This window comes from Trachypithecus francoisi, unplaced genomic scaffold (genome assembly GCF_009764315.1).
Source record: "Trachypithecus francoisi isolate TF-2019V2 unplaced genomic scaffold, Tfra_2.0 Lachesis_group10, whole genome shotgun sequence".
Classification (NCBI taxonomy): domain Eukaryota; kingdom Metazoa; phylum Chordata; class Mammalia; order Primates; family Cercopithecidae; genus Trachypithecus; species Trachypithecus francoisi.
This window is the reverse complement of record NW_022681455.1, coordinates 75,271,621-75,288,278: the sequence shown is the minus strand read 5'-3', so window position 1 is coordinate 75,288,278 and position 16,658 is coordinate 75,271,621. Positions and strand designations below refer to the sequence as shown.

The window sequence follows — 16,658 nt, the reverse complement described above, 5'->3', positions numbered from 1 at the left end:
ATTACAGGCTCCTACCATCACACCCACTTAATTTTTATATATTTTTTTTTGAGACAGAGTCTCGCTCTGTCACCCAGGCTGGAGTGCAGTGGTGCGATCTCGGCTCACTACAAGCTCCGCCTCCCAGGTTCATGCCATTCTCCTGCCTCAGCCTCCCGAGTAGCTAGGACTACAGTCACCTGCCAGCATGCCCAGCTAATTTTTTGTATTTTTAGTAGAGACGGGGTTTCACGGTGTTAGCCAGGATGGTCTCAATCTCCTGACCTCGTGATCTGCCCACCTTGGCCTCCCAAAGTGCTGGGATTACAGGAATGAGCCACCGTGCCTGGCCTAATTTTTGTATTTTTAGTAGACACGGGGTTTCACCATGTTGGCCAGGCTGGTGTTGAACTCCTGATCTCAGATGATCCATCCACATCACCCTCCCAAAGTGCTGGGATTACAGGCGTGAGCCACCGTGCCTGGCCGAAGACTTTTTTTGTTACAGTGAACTATATATAACAAAATTTGCCATTTTAACAATTTTTTTAAAAATTTTATTATTTGAGAAAGTCACCCAGGCTGGAGTGAAGTGACGCCATCTCAGTTGCCACAGCCTCCGCCTCTTGGCTTCAAGGATTCCCATGCCTCAGCCTCCCGTGTAGCTGGGACTACTGGTACACGCCACCACACTGGGCTAATTTTTGTATTTTTAGTAGAGACAGGGTTTTGCAGCGTTGACCAGGCTGACCTCAAACTCTTGGCCTCAAGTGATCCACCCACCTTGGCCTCCCAAAATGCTGGGATTGCAAGTGTGAGTCACTGCACCTAGCCTAACTATATATATATATATATATATTTTTTTTTTTTTTTTTTTTTTTGATACGGAATTTCCCTCTTGTTGCCCAGGCTGGAGTACAATGGTGCGATCTCGGCTCACCACAACCTCCACCTCCCAGGTTCAAGCGATTCTCCTGCCTCAGACTCCCCAGTAGCTAGGATTACAGGCCTGTGCCACCACACCCAGCTAATTTTATATTTTTAATACAGGCGGAGTTTCTCCACATTGGTCAGGCTGGTCTCGAACTCCTGACCTCAGATGATCTACCCTCCTCAGCCTCCCAAAGTGCTGGAATTACAGGCGTGAGCCACTGTGCCCAGCCTTAGCAATTTTAAAGTGTGCAATTAATTGGCATTAATTACATTCACAATGTTGTGCAACCATCTCCACTATCCATTTCCAAAACTTTTTTTTCATCACCCCAAATAAAAACTCTACGCATTAAGGAATAAATGCCCATCCCTACTTCCTTCCATTGCTGATAGCCTGAATCTACTTTCTGTCTCTATGAATTTGCCTATTCTAGATATTTCGTATAAGTGGAATCATACAATATTTGTCCTTTTTGTCTGGCTTATTTCACTTAGCGTAAGGTTTTCAAGGTTCATCCTTGTTAAAGCACATCAGAACTTCATTCCTTTCCATAGTGGAGTAATATTCCATTGTATGTATATACCACATTTCCTTATCTGTTCGTCTGTTGATAGGCACTTGGATTGTTTCTACCCTTTGGCTATTGTGAATAATGCTGCAATAAACACTGATGTGCAGGTATCTGTTCCCGTCCCGTCTTCAGGTTCTTTGAGTATATACCTAGGAGTGTAAATACTCAATACTTAATTTGGCAATGTTTGGTATATACAAAAGAGTATGATTGCTGGGACAAATGGTGAGTCTGTGTTTAACTTTTTGGGAAACTGCCAAACTTTTTTCCGAAATGGCTACACCATTTTACGTTTCCACCAGCATTGTGCAGGGTTTCAATTTCTCCACATCTTTACCAACACTAGTTATTTTCTGGGTTTTTTTTTTTTTTGGATTATGGCCATCCAAGGGGGTATAAAATGGTATCTCCTTGTGGTTTTGATTTGTATTTCCTTAATGACTAATGATGTTGAACATCTTTGAATGTTGCTTATTGGTCATCTGTATGTCTTCTTTAGAGAAATGTCTGTTCAGTCCTTTTCCTATTTTTATATTGTGTTGTCTTTTTCTTATTGAGTTCTAGGAGTTCTTTATACATTCTGGATATTAAACACTTATCAGATATATGATTTGCAAATGCTTTCTTCCTTTCTGTAGATTTTGTGCATCCCTTTGATGCACAAAAGTTTTTAATTTTGAAGTCTGGTTTATCTGTTTTTTCTTTTGTTGCTTGTGTTTTTGGTGTCATATTAAGAATCCAAATTTATGGCCATGAAGATTTACTGCCGTGTTTTCTTCTAAGAGTGTTAGTGGTCTTAGTGCTTGTGTTTAGGTCGTTGATCCATTTTGAGTTAATTTTTTTTTTTTTTAATGACATGGAGTTTCCCTCTCATTGTCCAGGCTGGAGTGCAGTGGTGCAATCTTGGCTCACTGCAACCTCCACGTCCTGGGTTCAAGTGATTCTCCTGCCTCAGCCTCCCGAGTAGCTGGGATTACAGGCATGTGCCATCGTGCCTGGCTAATTTTATAGTTTTAGTAGAGACGGGGTTTCTCCGTATTGGTCAGGCTGGTCTCAAACTCCCGACCTCAGGTGATCTGCTAGCCTCAGCCTCCCAAAGTGCCGGGATTACAGGTATGAATCACTGTATCCGGCTTGAGTTAATTTTTTTTATGGTTTGAGGTAGGGGTCTAACTTAGTTCTTTTGAATGTAGAAATACAGTTATCCTGGCACCGTTTGTTGAAAATACTATTCTTTCCCTGTTTAATGGTCTTGGCACTCTTCTAGAAAATCAATTGGTCATAGATGAATGGATTTATTTGTGGACTCTCAATTCTGTTTGGTTGGTCTGTATGACTATCTTTATGGAACACTGCACTGTTTTCATTATTATAGCTTTGTAATCAGTTTTCTGTTTTTTTGTTTTTGAGACAGAGTCTCGCTCTGTCACCCAGGTTGGAGTGCAGTGGCATGATCTCAGCTTACTGCAACTTCTGTCTCTCAGGTTCAAGTGATTCTCTTGCCTCAGCCTCCTGAATAGCTGGGATTACAGGCACGTGCCACCATGCTAGAGACCAAGTTTCGCCATTTTGGTCAGGCTGGTCTCCAACTCCTGACCGCATATGATCCACCCGCCTCGGCCTACCAAAGTAGTGGAATTATAGGTGTGAACCACTGTGCTTGGCCTACTATAATAAGTTTTTAATCATGAATTATGAGTCTTTCATGTTTGTACTTTTATAAGATTGTTTTGCCTATTGAGGGCTGTTTGCTTTTTTTGACGGGGGGGGTCATGGGGGGGTGGATAGAGTATTGCCCTGTTGCCCAGGCTGGAGTGCAGTGGCAGGATCTGGGCTCACTGCAGCCTCTGCTTCCCAGGTTCAAACAATTGTCCTGCCTCAGCCTCTCCAGTACCTGGGATTACGGGTGCGCGCCTCCATGCCTGGCTAATTTTTGTATTTTTAGTAGAGATAGGGTTTTACCATATTGGCCAGGCTGGTCTTGAACTCCTGACCTCAGGTTATCTGCCCGCCTCAGCCTCCCAAAGTGCTGGGATTACAGGCGTGAGCCACCATGCCTGGCTGCCTTTTGCTTTTTAAAGATGTTTACTTTGGCAATATTTTGGGTATACAAAAGAATATATGTGACATATATGTTATAAAGCATAAAATGAAATCAACACCAGTGAACCCTATACCCAACTGAAGAATTGGAACATAATCAGTATACAATAAGTACTATTTTTATGTTCCTCCCCATTCCTATTTTTGCCACCCTCCAAGAGAAAACTGCTGTCCTGATTTTGTGTCTTATAAATTCTTTATTATTTAAACAAATTTTCCACATATCCCTAAATAATATATATTGTTTAAGTTGGTTTCCTGTGATTTATTTTTATTTTAAAAATCTTTGTTTTATTTATTTGTTTATTTGTTAATTTTTTTGAGACAGGGTCTCACTTTGTTGCCCAGGCTAGAGTGCAGTGGCACAGTCATAGCTCACTGCAGCCTTGACCTTCCAGGCCAGGCTCAGGCGAACGTCCCACCTCAGCTTTCCAAGTAGCTTCTACTACGGGCATACACCACCATTGCCAGCTAATTTTGTTTTTCTTCTTCTTTTTTTATTTTTCATTTTTTTGAGACAATCTCGCTGTCACCCAGGCTAGAGTACAGGGTATGATCTCAGCTCACTGCAATGTCCGCGTCCTTGGTTGAAGTGATTCTCATGCCTCAATCTCCTGAATAGCTGGGATTACAGGTGCACACCACCATGTCTGGCTAGTTTTTGTATGTTTAATAGAGATGGTGTTTCTCCATGTTGGTCAGGCTGGTCTCGAACTCCTGACCTCAAGTATTCTGCCTGCCTCAGCCTCCCAAAGTGCTGGGATTACAGGTGTGGGCCACCACACCTGGCCCTATTTGTAGTTTTTTAAGAACCTTCATATTGTTCTCCATAGTGGCTGTACTAGTTTACATCCCACCAACAGTGTATAAGAGTTTCCTTTTCTCCAAATCCTCACTAGTATTTGATATTTTTTGTCTTTATGATAAGCATCCTAACTGCAGTGAGACGATACTTCATTCTGGTCTTAATTTGCCTTTCCCTGATGATTCGTGATTTTTTGTTTGTTTGTTTGTTTTTTCAGACAGAGTCCCGCTCCGTTGCCCATGATAGAGTGCAGTGGCCTGATGTCAGCTCACTGCAACCTCTGCCTGCCAGGTTCAAGCAATTCTCCTGTCTCAGCCTCCTGTGTTGCTGGGACTACAGGCACACACCACCACGCCTGGCTAATTTTTTTGTATTTTTAGTAGAGACGAGGTTTTACCATATTAGGCTGGCCTTGAACTCCTGACCTCAGGTGATCCACCTGCCTCGGCCTCCCAAACTGCTGGGATTAAAGGTGTGAGCCACTGTGCCTGGCTGATTAGTGATGTTTAGTGAACATTTTAAAATATATATTTGTTGGCCATTAGTTTGTCTTTTGAGAAATGTCTATTCAAGTCATTTGCCCATTTAAAAATCAGATTGTTTGGGTTTTTTTGCAGTTGAGATGTTTGAGTTCCTTGTATTAATATATTCTGGATATTAATTCTGTCTTTGAAGAATAGTTTGAAGATATGTTCTGCCATATTTTCATTCTGTTGATTGTTTCCTATGCTGTGCAGAATCATTTTAGTTTGATATAATCCCATTTATTTATTTGCTTTTGTTGTCTCTGCTTTTGAAGTCTTATTCATCTTTTCCAAGACCAGTGTCTTTAAGCATTTCCCCTATGTTTCTTCTAGTAGTTTATAGTCCCAGGCCTTCCATTTAGGTCTTCAATTCATTCTGAGTTATAGACCGGGCACAGTGGCTCACGCCTATAATCCCAACTCTTTGGGAGGCTGAGGCAGGCGGATCACTTGAGGGCAGGAGTTCAATACCAGCCCGGTCAACATGGTGAAACCCATCTTTACTAAAAATAGAAAAAAATTAGCTGTGTGTGGTGGCGCATGCTTGTAATCCCAGCTACTCAGGAGGCTGAGCCATGAGAATCACTTGAACCCAGGAGGCAGAGGTAATGAGTCGAGATGGTGTCACTGCGCTCTAGCCTGGGCAACAGAGTGAGACTCTGTCTCAAAAAAAAAAAAAAAATTCATTTTGAGTTGATTTTTGTATAGGGTGACAGGTGTGGGGTCTACTTCTGCTTATGGATATGCTATTTTCCCAGCACCATTTATTAAAGAGACTGTCCTTTTCCAAATGAATGTTCTCGTCGCCTTTGTCAAAAATCAGCTGGCTATAGATATGTGGATTAATTTCTAGGTTCTGTTCTGTTCCATTGTCCTATGTGTCTTTTTTTAATGCCAGTATTATGCTATTTTGGTTATTGTAGCATCGCAGTATATTTTTAAGTCTGGCAGTGTGATACCCCCTTCAGCTGTGTTCAGGATTACTTTGGCTATTCAGAGTCTGTGAATTTGAGGATTGTTTTTCTATTTGTTAAGAACGCATTGAGTCTGCAGACTGCTTTGGGCAGTACTCAGCTTTTATTTCTAAGATTCATTGTGGTCTGTGCATTTTCTTTCTTTTTCTTTTTCTTTTTTTTTTTAGATGTAGTTTTGCTCTTATTGCCCAGGCTGGAGTGCAATGGCGCGATCTTGACTCATTGCAACCTCCACCTCCCAAGTTCAAGCAATTCTCCTGCCTCAGCCTCCTGAGTAGCTGGGATTACAGGTGGCTGCCACCACATCCAGCTAATTTTTTTTTCTTTTTTTTTTTTTTTTTTTGTATTTTTAGTAGAGACAGGGTTTCGCCATGTTGGCCAGGATGGTCTCAAACTCCTGACCTCAGGTGATTGCCCACCTCGGCCTCCCAAAGTGCTGGGATTATAGGCGTGAGCCACTGTGCCTGGCCAGTCTGCATTTTCACTGCTGTGTACAATTCCACTTATCCACCCTCCTGTTTGTAGAAAGTTATTTTGTTTCTAGTTTTTTGCTATTATGAACAGTCCATTTATATTTCTAACCCTTCTCTTTCAGAACTTTGTCATTTCTGTTTTCCTGAGCCCATAAATCAGATGTCACAGTGCCTGCAGGGATAGAAAGAGTGTGAACAATAGGGAGTGGTGGGCCTGGTGAACTGGAGAATGTGACCAATCTAAGCCCAAGCTGGTTGTTACTGTGTGGGAATACAGGCCCATGTGGCAACAATCAGCTTTCCAGAGCTTCTGATTCTTTTTCAAAAGCAACTGGAAATCTCAATTTTTAAAATGCAAGATGTTCTACTATTCAAATAGTAATGTTTAATTTTAAATGATTTGTTAAAATGCCACATGTCCTTCCTGTAGGAGATAGCTAAAAAAAGTTAAAATAAATAAATAATAAATATGCCACATGAGCCAAACAATACAGGTTTGCAAGTATAGTCCTTCAATCTCTACTTTGCTACCTGTGCCTTGCCCATTGTTGAGTTCAGTTAACTCTTTGCTTAGCTTCTGTGAAGGGCAGCTACCTCCTTTCATTTGCTTCTCTGAAGGGCAGCCACCTTCTTTCATTTTAACACCCCACTGCCTCTGTTTTGAATCTGACTTCTCTTCCTCAGCGCTACTCCTTGTGAAATAGGAAATAGGAAAAGGATTTGAGTCCATCTTCCTAAATTTCTCTGACCACCTGTGATACCATTTACTTCCTTTGCGTGTGTTTGCTTCTTTAGTTGGTGTATAGTTTAGGCTGACAAACAGACTTATGTGGATGTTCTTTATTTCCACGTTAAGCTTGTTGTACTTATTTAAAACACAATAAAACAACCACCATCACCAAATACCCAGAACTCTTGGAATTCTGTTTTCCTCCAAAAGAAAAGGAAACCATTTTCTCTGATCGTAGGTGGAAACATGAAACTGAAAACAATAATTGAAGTAAATTAAGACTCTTAGATGAAGGGAGTTCATACTAGAAATGGATAATCTCTTTAAGCTTGAAGAGTACATCTTTTGAAAACCAAAGTGGCTGGGCATGGTGGCTCGTGCCTGTAATCCCAGCAATTTGCGAGACCAAGGCGGGCGGATTACCTGAGGTCAGGAGTTTGAGAGCAGCCTGGTCAACATGGTGAAACCCCATCTCTACTAAAAATACAAAAATTAGCCGAGTGTGGTGGCGTGTACCTATAATCCCAGCTACTCAGGAGGCTGAGGCAGGAGAATCACTTGAACCTGGGAGGCAGAGGTTGCAGTGAGGTGAGATCACACCACTGTGCCCCAGCCTGAGCAACAGAGTAAGATTCCATCTCAAAAAATAAAACTAAAAAAGAAAACCAAAAGAACTGTAATGTTCATAGTCAGCAGCAGATGTGGAAGTTGTTTTTTATGAGTACAAGTTTTGTAGACTATATGTATGCAGTTGAGTTTAGTAAGCTTTTCCAGGTATGAGTCTGTTTCTTTTTTGGTGTCCTTCAGAGTCAGGTGTTCAGGCTAGTGATAAATCTAAATTCAGCTATATGTCAGGAGTTCCCCCACCTACCTCCCTAGCCTGACCTTCTGTCCTTGACCTCAGACGTTTATTTACAACTGCCTATTTATCATCCTGTAGCTATCTCAAATTCAGTATTTCAAAATTTAATTGGTAATCCTCATAATTGCTTACCGTATTGTAAATTCTCTTTGTCTTACCTCCCAACAGCCAGTCACCAAGTCATATAGATTCTCTTCCTTCTTTTCTTTTTTTTTGAGAAGGAGTCTGGCTCTGTCGCCCAGGATGGAGTGCGGTGGCCGGATCTCGGCTCACTGCAAGCTCTGCCTCCTGGGTTTACGCCATTCTCCTGCCTCGGCCTCCCGAGTAGCTGGGACTACAGGCACCCGCCACCTCACCCGGCTAGCTTTTTGTATTTTTTAGTGGAGACGGGGTTTCTTTTTTTTTTTTTTTTTTTTTTTTTTTTTTTTTATTATACTTTAAGTTCTAGGGTACATGTGCATAATGTGCAGGTTTGTTACATATGTATACTTGTGCCATGTTGGTGTGCTGCACCCATCAACTCGTCATTTATATCAGGTATAACTCCCAATGCAATCCCTCCCCCCTCCCCCCTCCCCAGGATAGGCCCCGATGTGTGATGTTCCCCTTCCCAAGTCCAAGTGATCTCATTGTTCAGTTCCCACCTATGAGTGAGAACATGCGGTGTTTGGTTTTCTGTTCTTGTGATAGTTTGCTAAGAATGATGGTTTCCAGCTACATCCATGTCCCTACAAAGGACGCAAACTCATCCATTTTTATGGCTGCATAATATTCCATGGTGTATATGTGCCACATTTTCTTAATCCAGTCTGTCATAGATGGACATTTGGGTTGATTCCAAGTCTTTGCTATTGTGAATAGTGCCGCAATAAACATACGTGTGCATGTGTGGAGACGGGGTTTCACCGTGTTAGCCAGGATGGTCTCGATCTCCTGATCTAGTGATCCGCCCGTCTCAGCCTCCCAAAGTGCTGGGATTACAGGCTTGAGCCACCGCGCCCGGCCCTTCTTTTCTTTTTAAACATTTTATTGTGGAACTAAAACCGATCATCTTTATTGAGGTATAATTTGCATACAATAAATGTATCCATTTGGAGTGTGCAATTTGACAAGTTTTGACTGATGGGTACATCTGTGCAACCATTACTACAATCAAGATATAGAATACATTTCTATTACTCTAGTTTCCTTGTGCCCCTTTGCAGTCAATCCTCTACCCTTGTACCCTCGCCCCAGGCAACCACCAATATAAAACTAAAATAGATTAGTTTTGCATTTTCTGAAGTTTCATATAATTAGAATCACAAGCCCTTTTTTAAAATAATTTTTTATGGTATATAATAGATGTACATATTTTGGGGGCACATAATAATACATTTCTAAAATTTATAAAGATACGATCAGTTTTGGCCAGATGTGGTGGTCCACACCTGTAATCCTAGCACTTTCAGAGGCCATAGTGGGAAGGTCTCTTGAGCCCAGGATTTCAAAACCAACCTGGGCAACATAGGGAGACCCCCATCTCTACAAATAAAAAAAATTAGCTGGGCTTGGTGGTGTACACCTGTGGTCCCAGCTGCTTGGGAAGCTGAGCTGGGAGGATCACTTGAGCCTGGGAGGTCGAGGCTGCAGTGAGCCATGATGGCACCACTGTACTCCAGCCTGGGTGGCAGAGTGAGACCCTGTCCCCCAAAAATGAAAAAAATAAAAACTCAGTGTAATTGGGATATTCATCACCTTAAATATTTGTCTTTATGCTAGAAACAATAAAATTATTTCCCTCTAGAGTCTCCAAGGCAATCTTGATCAAAAAGAACAAGCATCACGCTACCTGACTTCAAACTGTACTACAGGGCTATGGTAACCAAAACAGCGTGTTGCTGGTACAAGAACAGACACATAGAACAATGGAACAGAATAGAGAACCCAGAAATAAGACCACATACCTACAACTATCTGGTCTTCATCAAACCTGCCAAAAACAAGCAATGAGGAAAGGATTCCCTTTTCAATAAATGGTGCTTGGATAACTGGTTAGCCATATGGAGAAAATTGAAACTGGACCCCTTCCTTACACCATATACAAAAATCAACTCAAGATGGATTAAAGACTTAAATGTAAAAATCCTGGAAGACAACCTAATCAGTACCATTCAGGACATAGGCACAGGCAGAGATTTCATGATGAAGATGCCAAAAGCAATTGCAACAAAGTGAAAGTTGACAAATGAGATCTGATTAAACTAAAGAGATTCTGCACAGCAAAAGAAACTATTAACAGAGTAAACAGACATCCTACAGAATGGGAGAAAATTTTTGCAAAGTGCGTCTGACAAAGGTCTAATATCCAGCATCTAAAGGAATTAAACAAATTTACAAGTAGAAAACAGCCCTATTTAAAAAGTGGGCAACGGACATGAACAGACACTTTTCAAAATCAGACATACAACAATCATGACAAAAAGCTCAATATCACTGATCATTAGAGAAGTGCAAATCAAAACCACAAGTTACTATCTCACACCAGTCAGAATAGCTGTTATTAAAAAGTCAAAAAATAACAGATGCTGCTAAGGTTGTGGAGAAAAAGGAACGTTTACATACTGTTAGTGGGAGTGTAACCATTGTGGAAGACAGTGTGGTGATTCCTCAGAGACCTAAAGACAGAAATACCATTTGACCCAGCAATCCCATTACTAGTTATATACCCAAAGGAATATAAATCATTCTGTTATAAAGACATGTACACATATATATTCATTGCAACACTGTTCACAATAGCAAAGACATGGGATCAACCTAAATGCTCATCAGTGATAGACTGGATAAAGAAAATGTGGTACGTACATCATGGAATACAATGCAGCCATAAAAAAGAATGAGATCATGTTTTTTGCAGGGATATGGGTGGAACTAGAGGCTGAATGATGAGAACACATGGACATACAGAGGGGAACAACACACACTGGGGCCTATGGGAACAGGGAGTGGGGAGGGTGCAGGAGGGAAAGGATCAGGAAAAATTACTGATGGGTACTAGGCTTAATACCTGGGTGATGAAATAATATGTACAACAAACCTCCATGACACAAGTTTACCTATTTAACAAACCTGCATATGTACCCCTGAACTTAAAAGTTAAAAAAAAATTATTTCCTTCTAGCTATTTTGAAATACATAATAGATTACTGTAAACTATTGTCACCCTACTGACCTATCAAATTCTAGGTCTTATTTCTTATTTCGTCTATCAAGCTGTGTATTTGTACCCATTAATCAAACCCTCCTCCTTCCCGCTACCCTTCTTGGCCTCTGGTAACCACCATTCTACTCTGTCTTGAAATCTACTTTTTTAGTGCCCACATATGAGTGAGAACATGTGATATTTGTCTTTCTGTGCTTGGCTTATTTCATTTAATATAATAACCTCCAGTTTCATCCATGTTGCTGCAAGTGACAGGATTTCATTCTTTTTTATGACTGAATAATATTCCATTATGTATATATACTACATTTTCTTCACTTGATCTTCACCAAAAGGCCAAGAAGCAATGTATACCACATTTTCTTTATCCATTCACCCATTAATGGATATCTGGGTTAGAATCATATACTCTTTTATGTCAAGCTTTTCTCACGCAGTGTAATGTTTTTGAGATGTATCCATCTTGTTGCGTATAGTAGCAGATTATTATTTTTTTCCTTTTTATAGCTAAACATTATCATTATGGAACTTTTAAGACATGCACCAAAGTAGAGTAGATATAATGAATTCCCATAAAGTCATTTAACAGCTTCCATAATTAGCAATATTCTGACATTTTTGCTTCATCTCTAAACTCAACCTAAACTCAGTCCTAGTTTGACTAGGATGGGGTAGGGAAGGCTAGAGTTTTTTATTTATTCTTATTTATTTATTTTTTCTTTTTCTGAGACAGAGTTATACTCTGTTGCCCAGGCTGGAGTGCAGCAAGTGGCACTATCATAGCTCACTGTAGCCTTGAATTCCTGGTGATCCTCCCACCTCAGCCTCCAGTGTACCTGGGACCATAGGCACGTGCCACCATGCCCTGCTTAATTTTTTTTTTTTTTTTTTTTTTGAGATAGGGTCTCACTCTGTCACCCAGGTGGGAGTGCAGTGGCGTGATCTCAGCTCACTGCAGCCTCAACCTCCTCATGCTCAGACAATCCCCCCCACCTCAGACTCCTGAGTAGCTGGGACTACAGGTATGCACCACCACATCTGGCTAATTTTTATATTTTTTGTAAACATAGAGTTTTGCCATGTTGCCCAGGCTGGTCTAGACCTCTTGTGCTCAAGCAGTCCTCCTGCATCAGCCTCCCAAGGTACTAGAATTACAGGCATGAGCCACTGTTCCTGGCTGGAGTATTTTAAAACAAATTGCAAATGTCATATTATTTCACCCACAAATACTTCAATGTGTCTTACTAATTCTTAAGGACTTAAAAATTCAGTAGAGATGGGGCATGGTGGCTCACAGTTGCAATCCTAGCACTTGGGAGGCTGAAGTGAGAGAATTACTTGAGGCCAGGCATTTGCAACCAGCCTGGGCAACATAGCAAGACTATGTCTCTACAAAAAATGAAAAGAAAAATTAGCCAGATCTGGTGGCATACACCTGTAGTCCCAGCTACTTGGAGGCTGAGACAGAAGGATCTCTTGAGCCCAGGAGTTCAAGGTTACAGTGAGCTATAATCAGGTCACTGTACTCCAGCCTGGGTGACAGAGCAAGACCCTGTCTCCATAAACAAACAAAAATGAGTAGAGTATCACTGTTATCATGCTAATATTGTAAAAACTCCAGTACTTCCTTAATATCATCTAATCCTCAGTCCATATTCAGTCTTCCCAGTATCTCAGGATATCTTCTTCCAGTTGGTTTGTTCAAAGCAGAATCCAAACATGATGCTGCACACATTGTATTTGGTTGATATGTCTCTTAAGTCTCTTTTAATCTGTAACAGTTCTCTTTCCCCAACCCTTTTTTCTTTCCATGCCATTTATATGTTGCAGAAACTGGATCACTGTCCAGTTGAATTCTCCAGCTGCTGAATTTGGCTGATTATGTCTATATGGAGTTGCCTAATAAGGTCCTTATCTCCCTCCTTCCTTGAAATTGGTCATTAAATCTAGAGGCTTAATCAGATTAATTTGCTTTTATTATTAATTTATATATTTTTACTATTTATTTTTTCTTTCTATATGTACAGTTATTGTTTTAGATAAGATCCATTATAGGCTGGGTGCAGTGGCTCATGCCTATAATCCCAGCACTTTGGGAGGATCACTTGAGGTCAGGAGTTCAAGACCAGCCTAGCCAATATGGTGAAACCCTGTCTCTACTAAAAATATAAAAATGAGCCAGGTGTGGTGGCGGGTGCCTGTAATCCCAGCTACTGGGGAGCCTGAGTCAGGAGAATTGCTTGAACCTGGGAGGTGGGGTTGCAGTGACCTAAGATCACGCCACCGCACTCCAGCCTGAGTGACAGAGCAAGACTCCATCTCAAAAAGAAAAAAAAAAAGACTAATTATCTATTTTTACCTTGATCCATTGTAGTCATCTAAAGGGTCAGTTTTCCTCAAGTCTCTCACCTGTATCCCCCATGCAGATGCCAGGGTGCTTCCAGAATAGTAGTAATAATATGGAAATTTATGTTTGTTAATCCTCTGTTTAAAATATTGGGGCCAAGTGTATTGTCTAATGCCTGCAATCCCAGCACTTCGGGAGACCAGAGTTGGAGGATTGATTGCATGAGCCTAGGGGTTCAAGACCAGTGTGGGCAACATAGCGAGACTCCCATCTGTACAAAACATTTAAAAATTGGTGGGATGTGGTGGCACACACCTGTAGTCCCAGCTGCTCAGAAGGCTTAGGCGGGAGGATCCCTTGAGCCCAGGAGCTCAAGGTTGCAGTGAGCTATGATTGTGCCACTGCACTGCAGCCTGGGCAACAGAGTGAGACCCTGTGTCTTAAAAAAAAAATTTTTTTTTTTGAGGCAAAATCTCACTCTTTTTGCCCAGGCTGGAGTGCAATGGCGTGATCTCGGCTCACTGCAACCCCTGCCTCCCAGGTTCAAGCGATTCTCCTGCCTCAGCCTCCTGAGTAGCTGGGATTACTGCAAGTACCTGCCACCATGCCTGGCTAATTTTTGTATTTTTAGTAGAGATGGGGTTTCACCATGTTGGCCGGGCTGGTCTCGAACTCCTGACCTCAGATGATCTGCCTGCTTCAGCCTCCCAAAGTGTTGGGATTACAAGTGTAAGCTACCATGCCTGGCCAGAAAAAAATTTTTAATGAAATAAAATATTTTGTTGACTCTTTATATCCTCTAGGAAAAAATGCCTAAGCTTCTGTGCTTAGCATACATAATTCCTCATAATCTACTTGCATGTCCCTTGCTTACTTTTTCCAGTTACAACTCCAGCATATTCACTTTTTAACCCCATTCATTTATTCAGCAGACATTTTGAGGGTGCCTACTCTTTACCAAGTATAAGGCATTAATCCTCCCAGACTTACAGGTTGTGTTACTCAGCCCCTCTCAGTAACTTCTGGGGAAGCCACATCTTAAACTCTGCTGCAGTGTAGCACTAGGAATCTGAGTTCAGAGGTTGGGAGATGAACCAGAACTCCAGTGGGTCCACCTCTTGGAGCATGGAGCTGGAGGTAGTACTGTTAAGAAAGAAGACAACGGTAGAGCAGCCAGAACTCTTGGTAAGTAAGCAGCCATGGCTTCAGGGGCACAAGGACCTACCTGAGCAAATCTAAAGAGACACTTAAGCCAGATCTGCTTTAGGTGTTCTCACTAAGTGCTCATTCAGTGAGTTCTATTCATGGGGGATTAAGGGCAAAGCTTATGATGTACTAGGAACATCGCTAACTGCAGTCACTGTCACGAGGGCAGTTCTCTTTTTACCTTACAAGTTACTCCTTTTGGCGGAACGTTTGTAACATTCTGTCAGAGTGGATTGTAACATAACTCAGAATCAGTATCTCGTTATCTACTCTTTTTTGTTACGTCTTAGACTATGTTGCTAATTTTTTAAAATTTGCTTCGTCTTACAGACCATTGTGATGAATGACTGTATTATCCGAGGGGATCTGGCAAACGTAAGAGTTGGACGTCATTGTGTTGTGAAAAGTCGTAGTGTCATAAGGCCACCATTCAAGAAATTCAGCAAAGGGTATGTAATTAAATTACTTGTTCAAGTCTTGGGCAAGAAGCTGCCACTGGTGGTATGGTCCATGTGTTGAGTTGTGGTATAATGACTAGGTCCATCCTGTTGTTTGAAGCACTGAGTAAGAGTTCACCATAATGAACACAACTCTGCTGGTAGTTGTCTCAGTCTGGTTGATGATTGGTTGCCACAAACAGAATCCACTTATACACTGGCAAAAGCAAAGGGTTTCTGATCAAACAGACTGGCATATATAATGGAACCTAAGAGTAGGAAAAGGAGCAAGCCAGGCCTCACAAGGGACCAGAACCTGGAATTGGACAGCTAGCCGGAATCAAGACTGTTTTGTCTACCTATCCCTCTCTGTATCTGAGATTGTATTTTTTCTTCTATACTGCCCTTCTCTCTGCATTTCTACTTCCCTTTTCTCTCTCACAGGTACCTGCCCCATTTGTTCATGGAGACTACCTTGCTGACTCACATTCTAATTTATATCATTTCTCCATTTAGGCTTCCAGCAGACACCAACTAGAGACCTTATGTGTCATTTCCAAACTCCTGAGAGAGAGAATCAGATTGGCTCACCTTAAGTATCCATGATCTGAACAGCTTTGACCCAAAGGGCAGAGTCAAGGCAGGTCCACTGATCCTTCAATGGGAATAAAGACTATCCGAGAAAGGCCATGGACAGAGCAGGCAAACTGACCACCATAGCTGATATGGTGCTACAAGTATTCTCTTTGCCTCTTTACCTCTCTCCTCCTTGGCTAGTTGCCCTCCTGGCACCCATCTGCATTTCATCCAATAAGTCAGCAAGCATTTATTGAGTACCTTCCTCATGCCTGCAGCTGGGTTGTAAGCTGAGAATATATAAAAATAGATAAAATAAGATTCCTACCTCATAGTTCCCAAAGTCTAGTTGTAGAAACAATTAACATAATCAGATAGTGACATGTGACAGCTACTATATGATTATGATGTGATACACCTGTCACAGAGGTATGACCATGGTTAGGAAAGAACAAAGCAGGGAGCAATTAATTCAAACTAATGATAATACCTAGAAGTATATCATGCAGAAATAATCTCACATGTCCAGTAATGATATTGGATTCTAGGCTTTCCATGACATACAAGAACAGGATCAGGGAATCATTATAAAAAATTCACGATTGGCTTTGAAGGCTATTAGGGGGAAACCAGAAAACCCTCCTGGTACCCTTTTATGGTTTTATACGGTGTGACTGAAACACTACTAGAGATGTTGATTAACAGCATTATTGGGTTGGATATGGCACAGGAAAAGCACCAGGAGTGAACAAGGGGTTTATTGCTGAATGAAGGGATGTGTAAGTAGGAATAGTACATGTGAGAAATGCAGAAATATGAAAGTGTAAATAGCGAAATGTGAATAGAAGCTGAGTGTGGATTTTTTTCTACCTGCATTTCATACCAGAATCAGATAAGAATCTTAAATTTAAAAATTAAAGAACTGTCAGTAC

At 41.3% G+C, this 16,658-nt stretch overlaps 1 protein-coding gene across 2 annotated transcripts in view; it reads left to right on the top strand.

Annotated features, from left to right (window-relative positions):
* DCTN5 (dynactin subunit 5) overlaps window positions 1-16,658 on the top strand; it is a 29,587-nt gene that overhangs the window by 3,223 nt on the left and 9,706 nt on the right. For both annotated transcript variants that reach the window (XR_004438830.1, XM_033217746.1), the window contains exon 3: window positions 15,044-15,162. Coding sequence is in view for 1 of the 2 variants with exons in the window: in XM_033217746.1 (XP_033073637.1) it covers window positions 15,044-15,162 (119 nt within the window). In the remaining variant the exon portion in view is untranslated. The remainder of the gene's footprint in view (window positions 1-15,043; window positions 15,163-16,658) is intronic.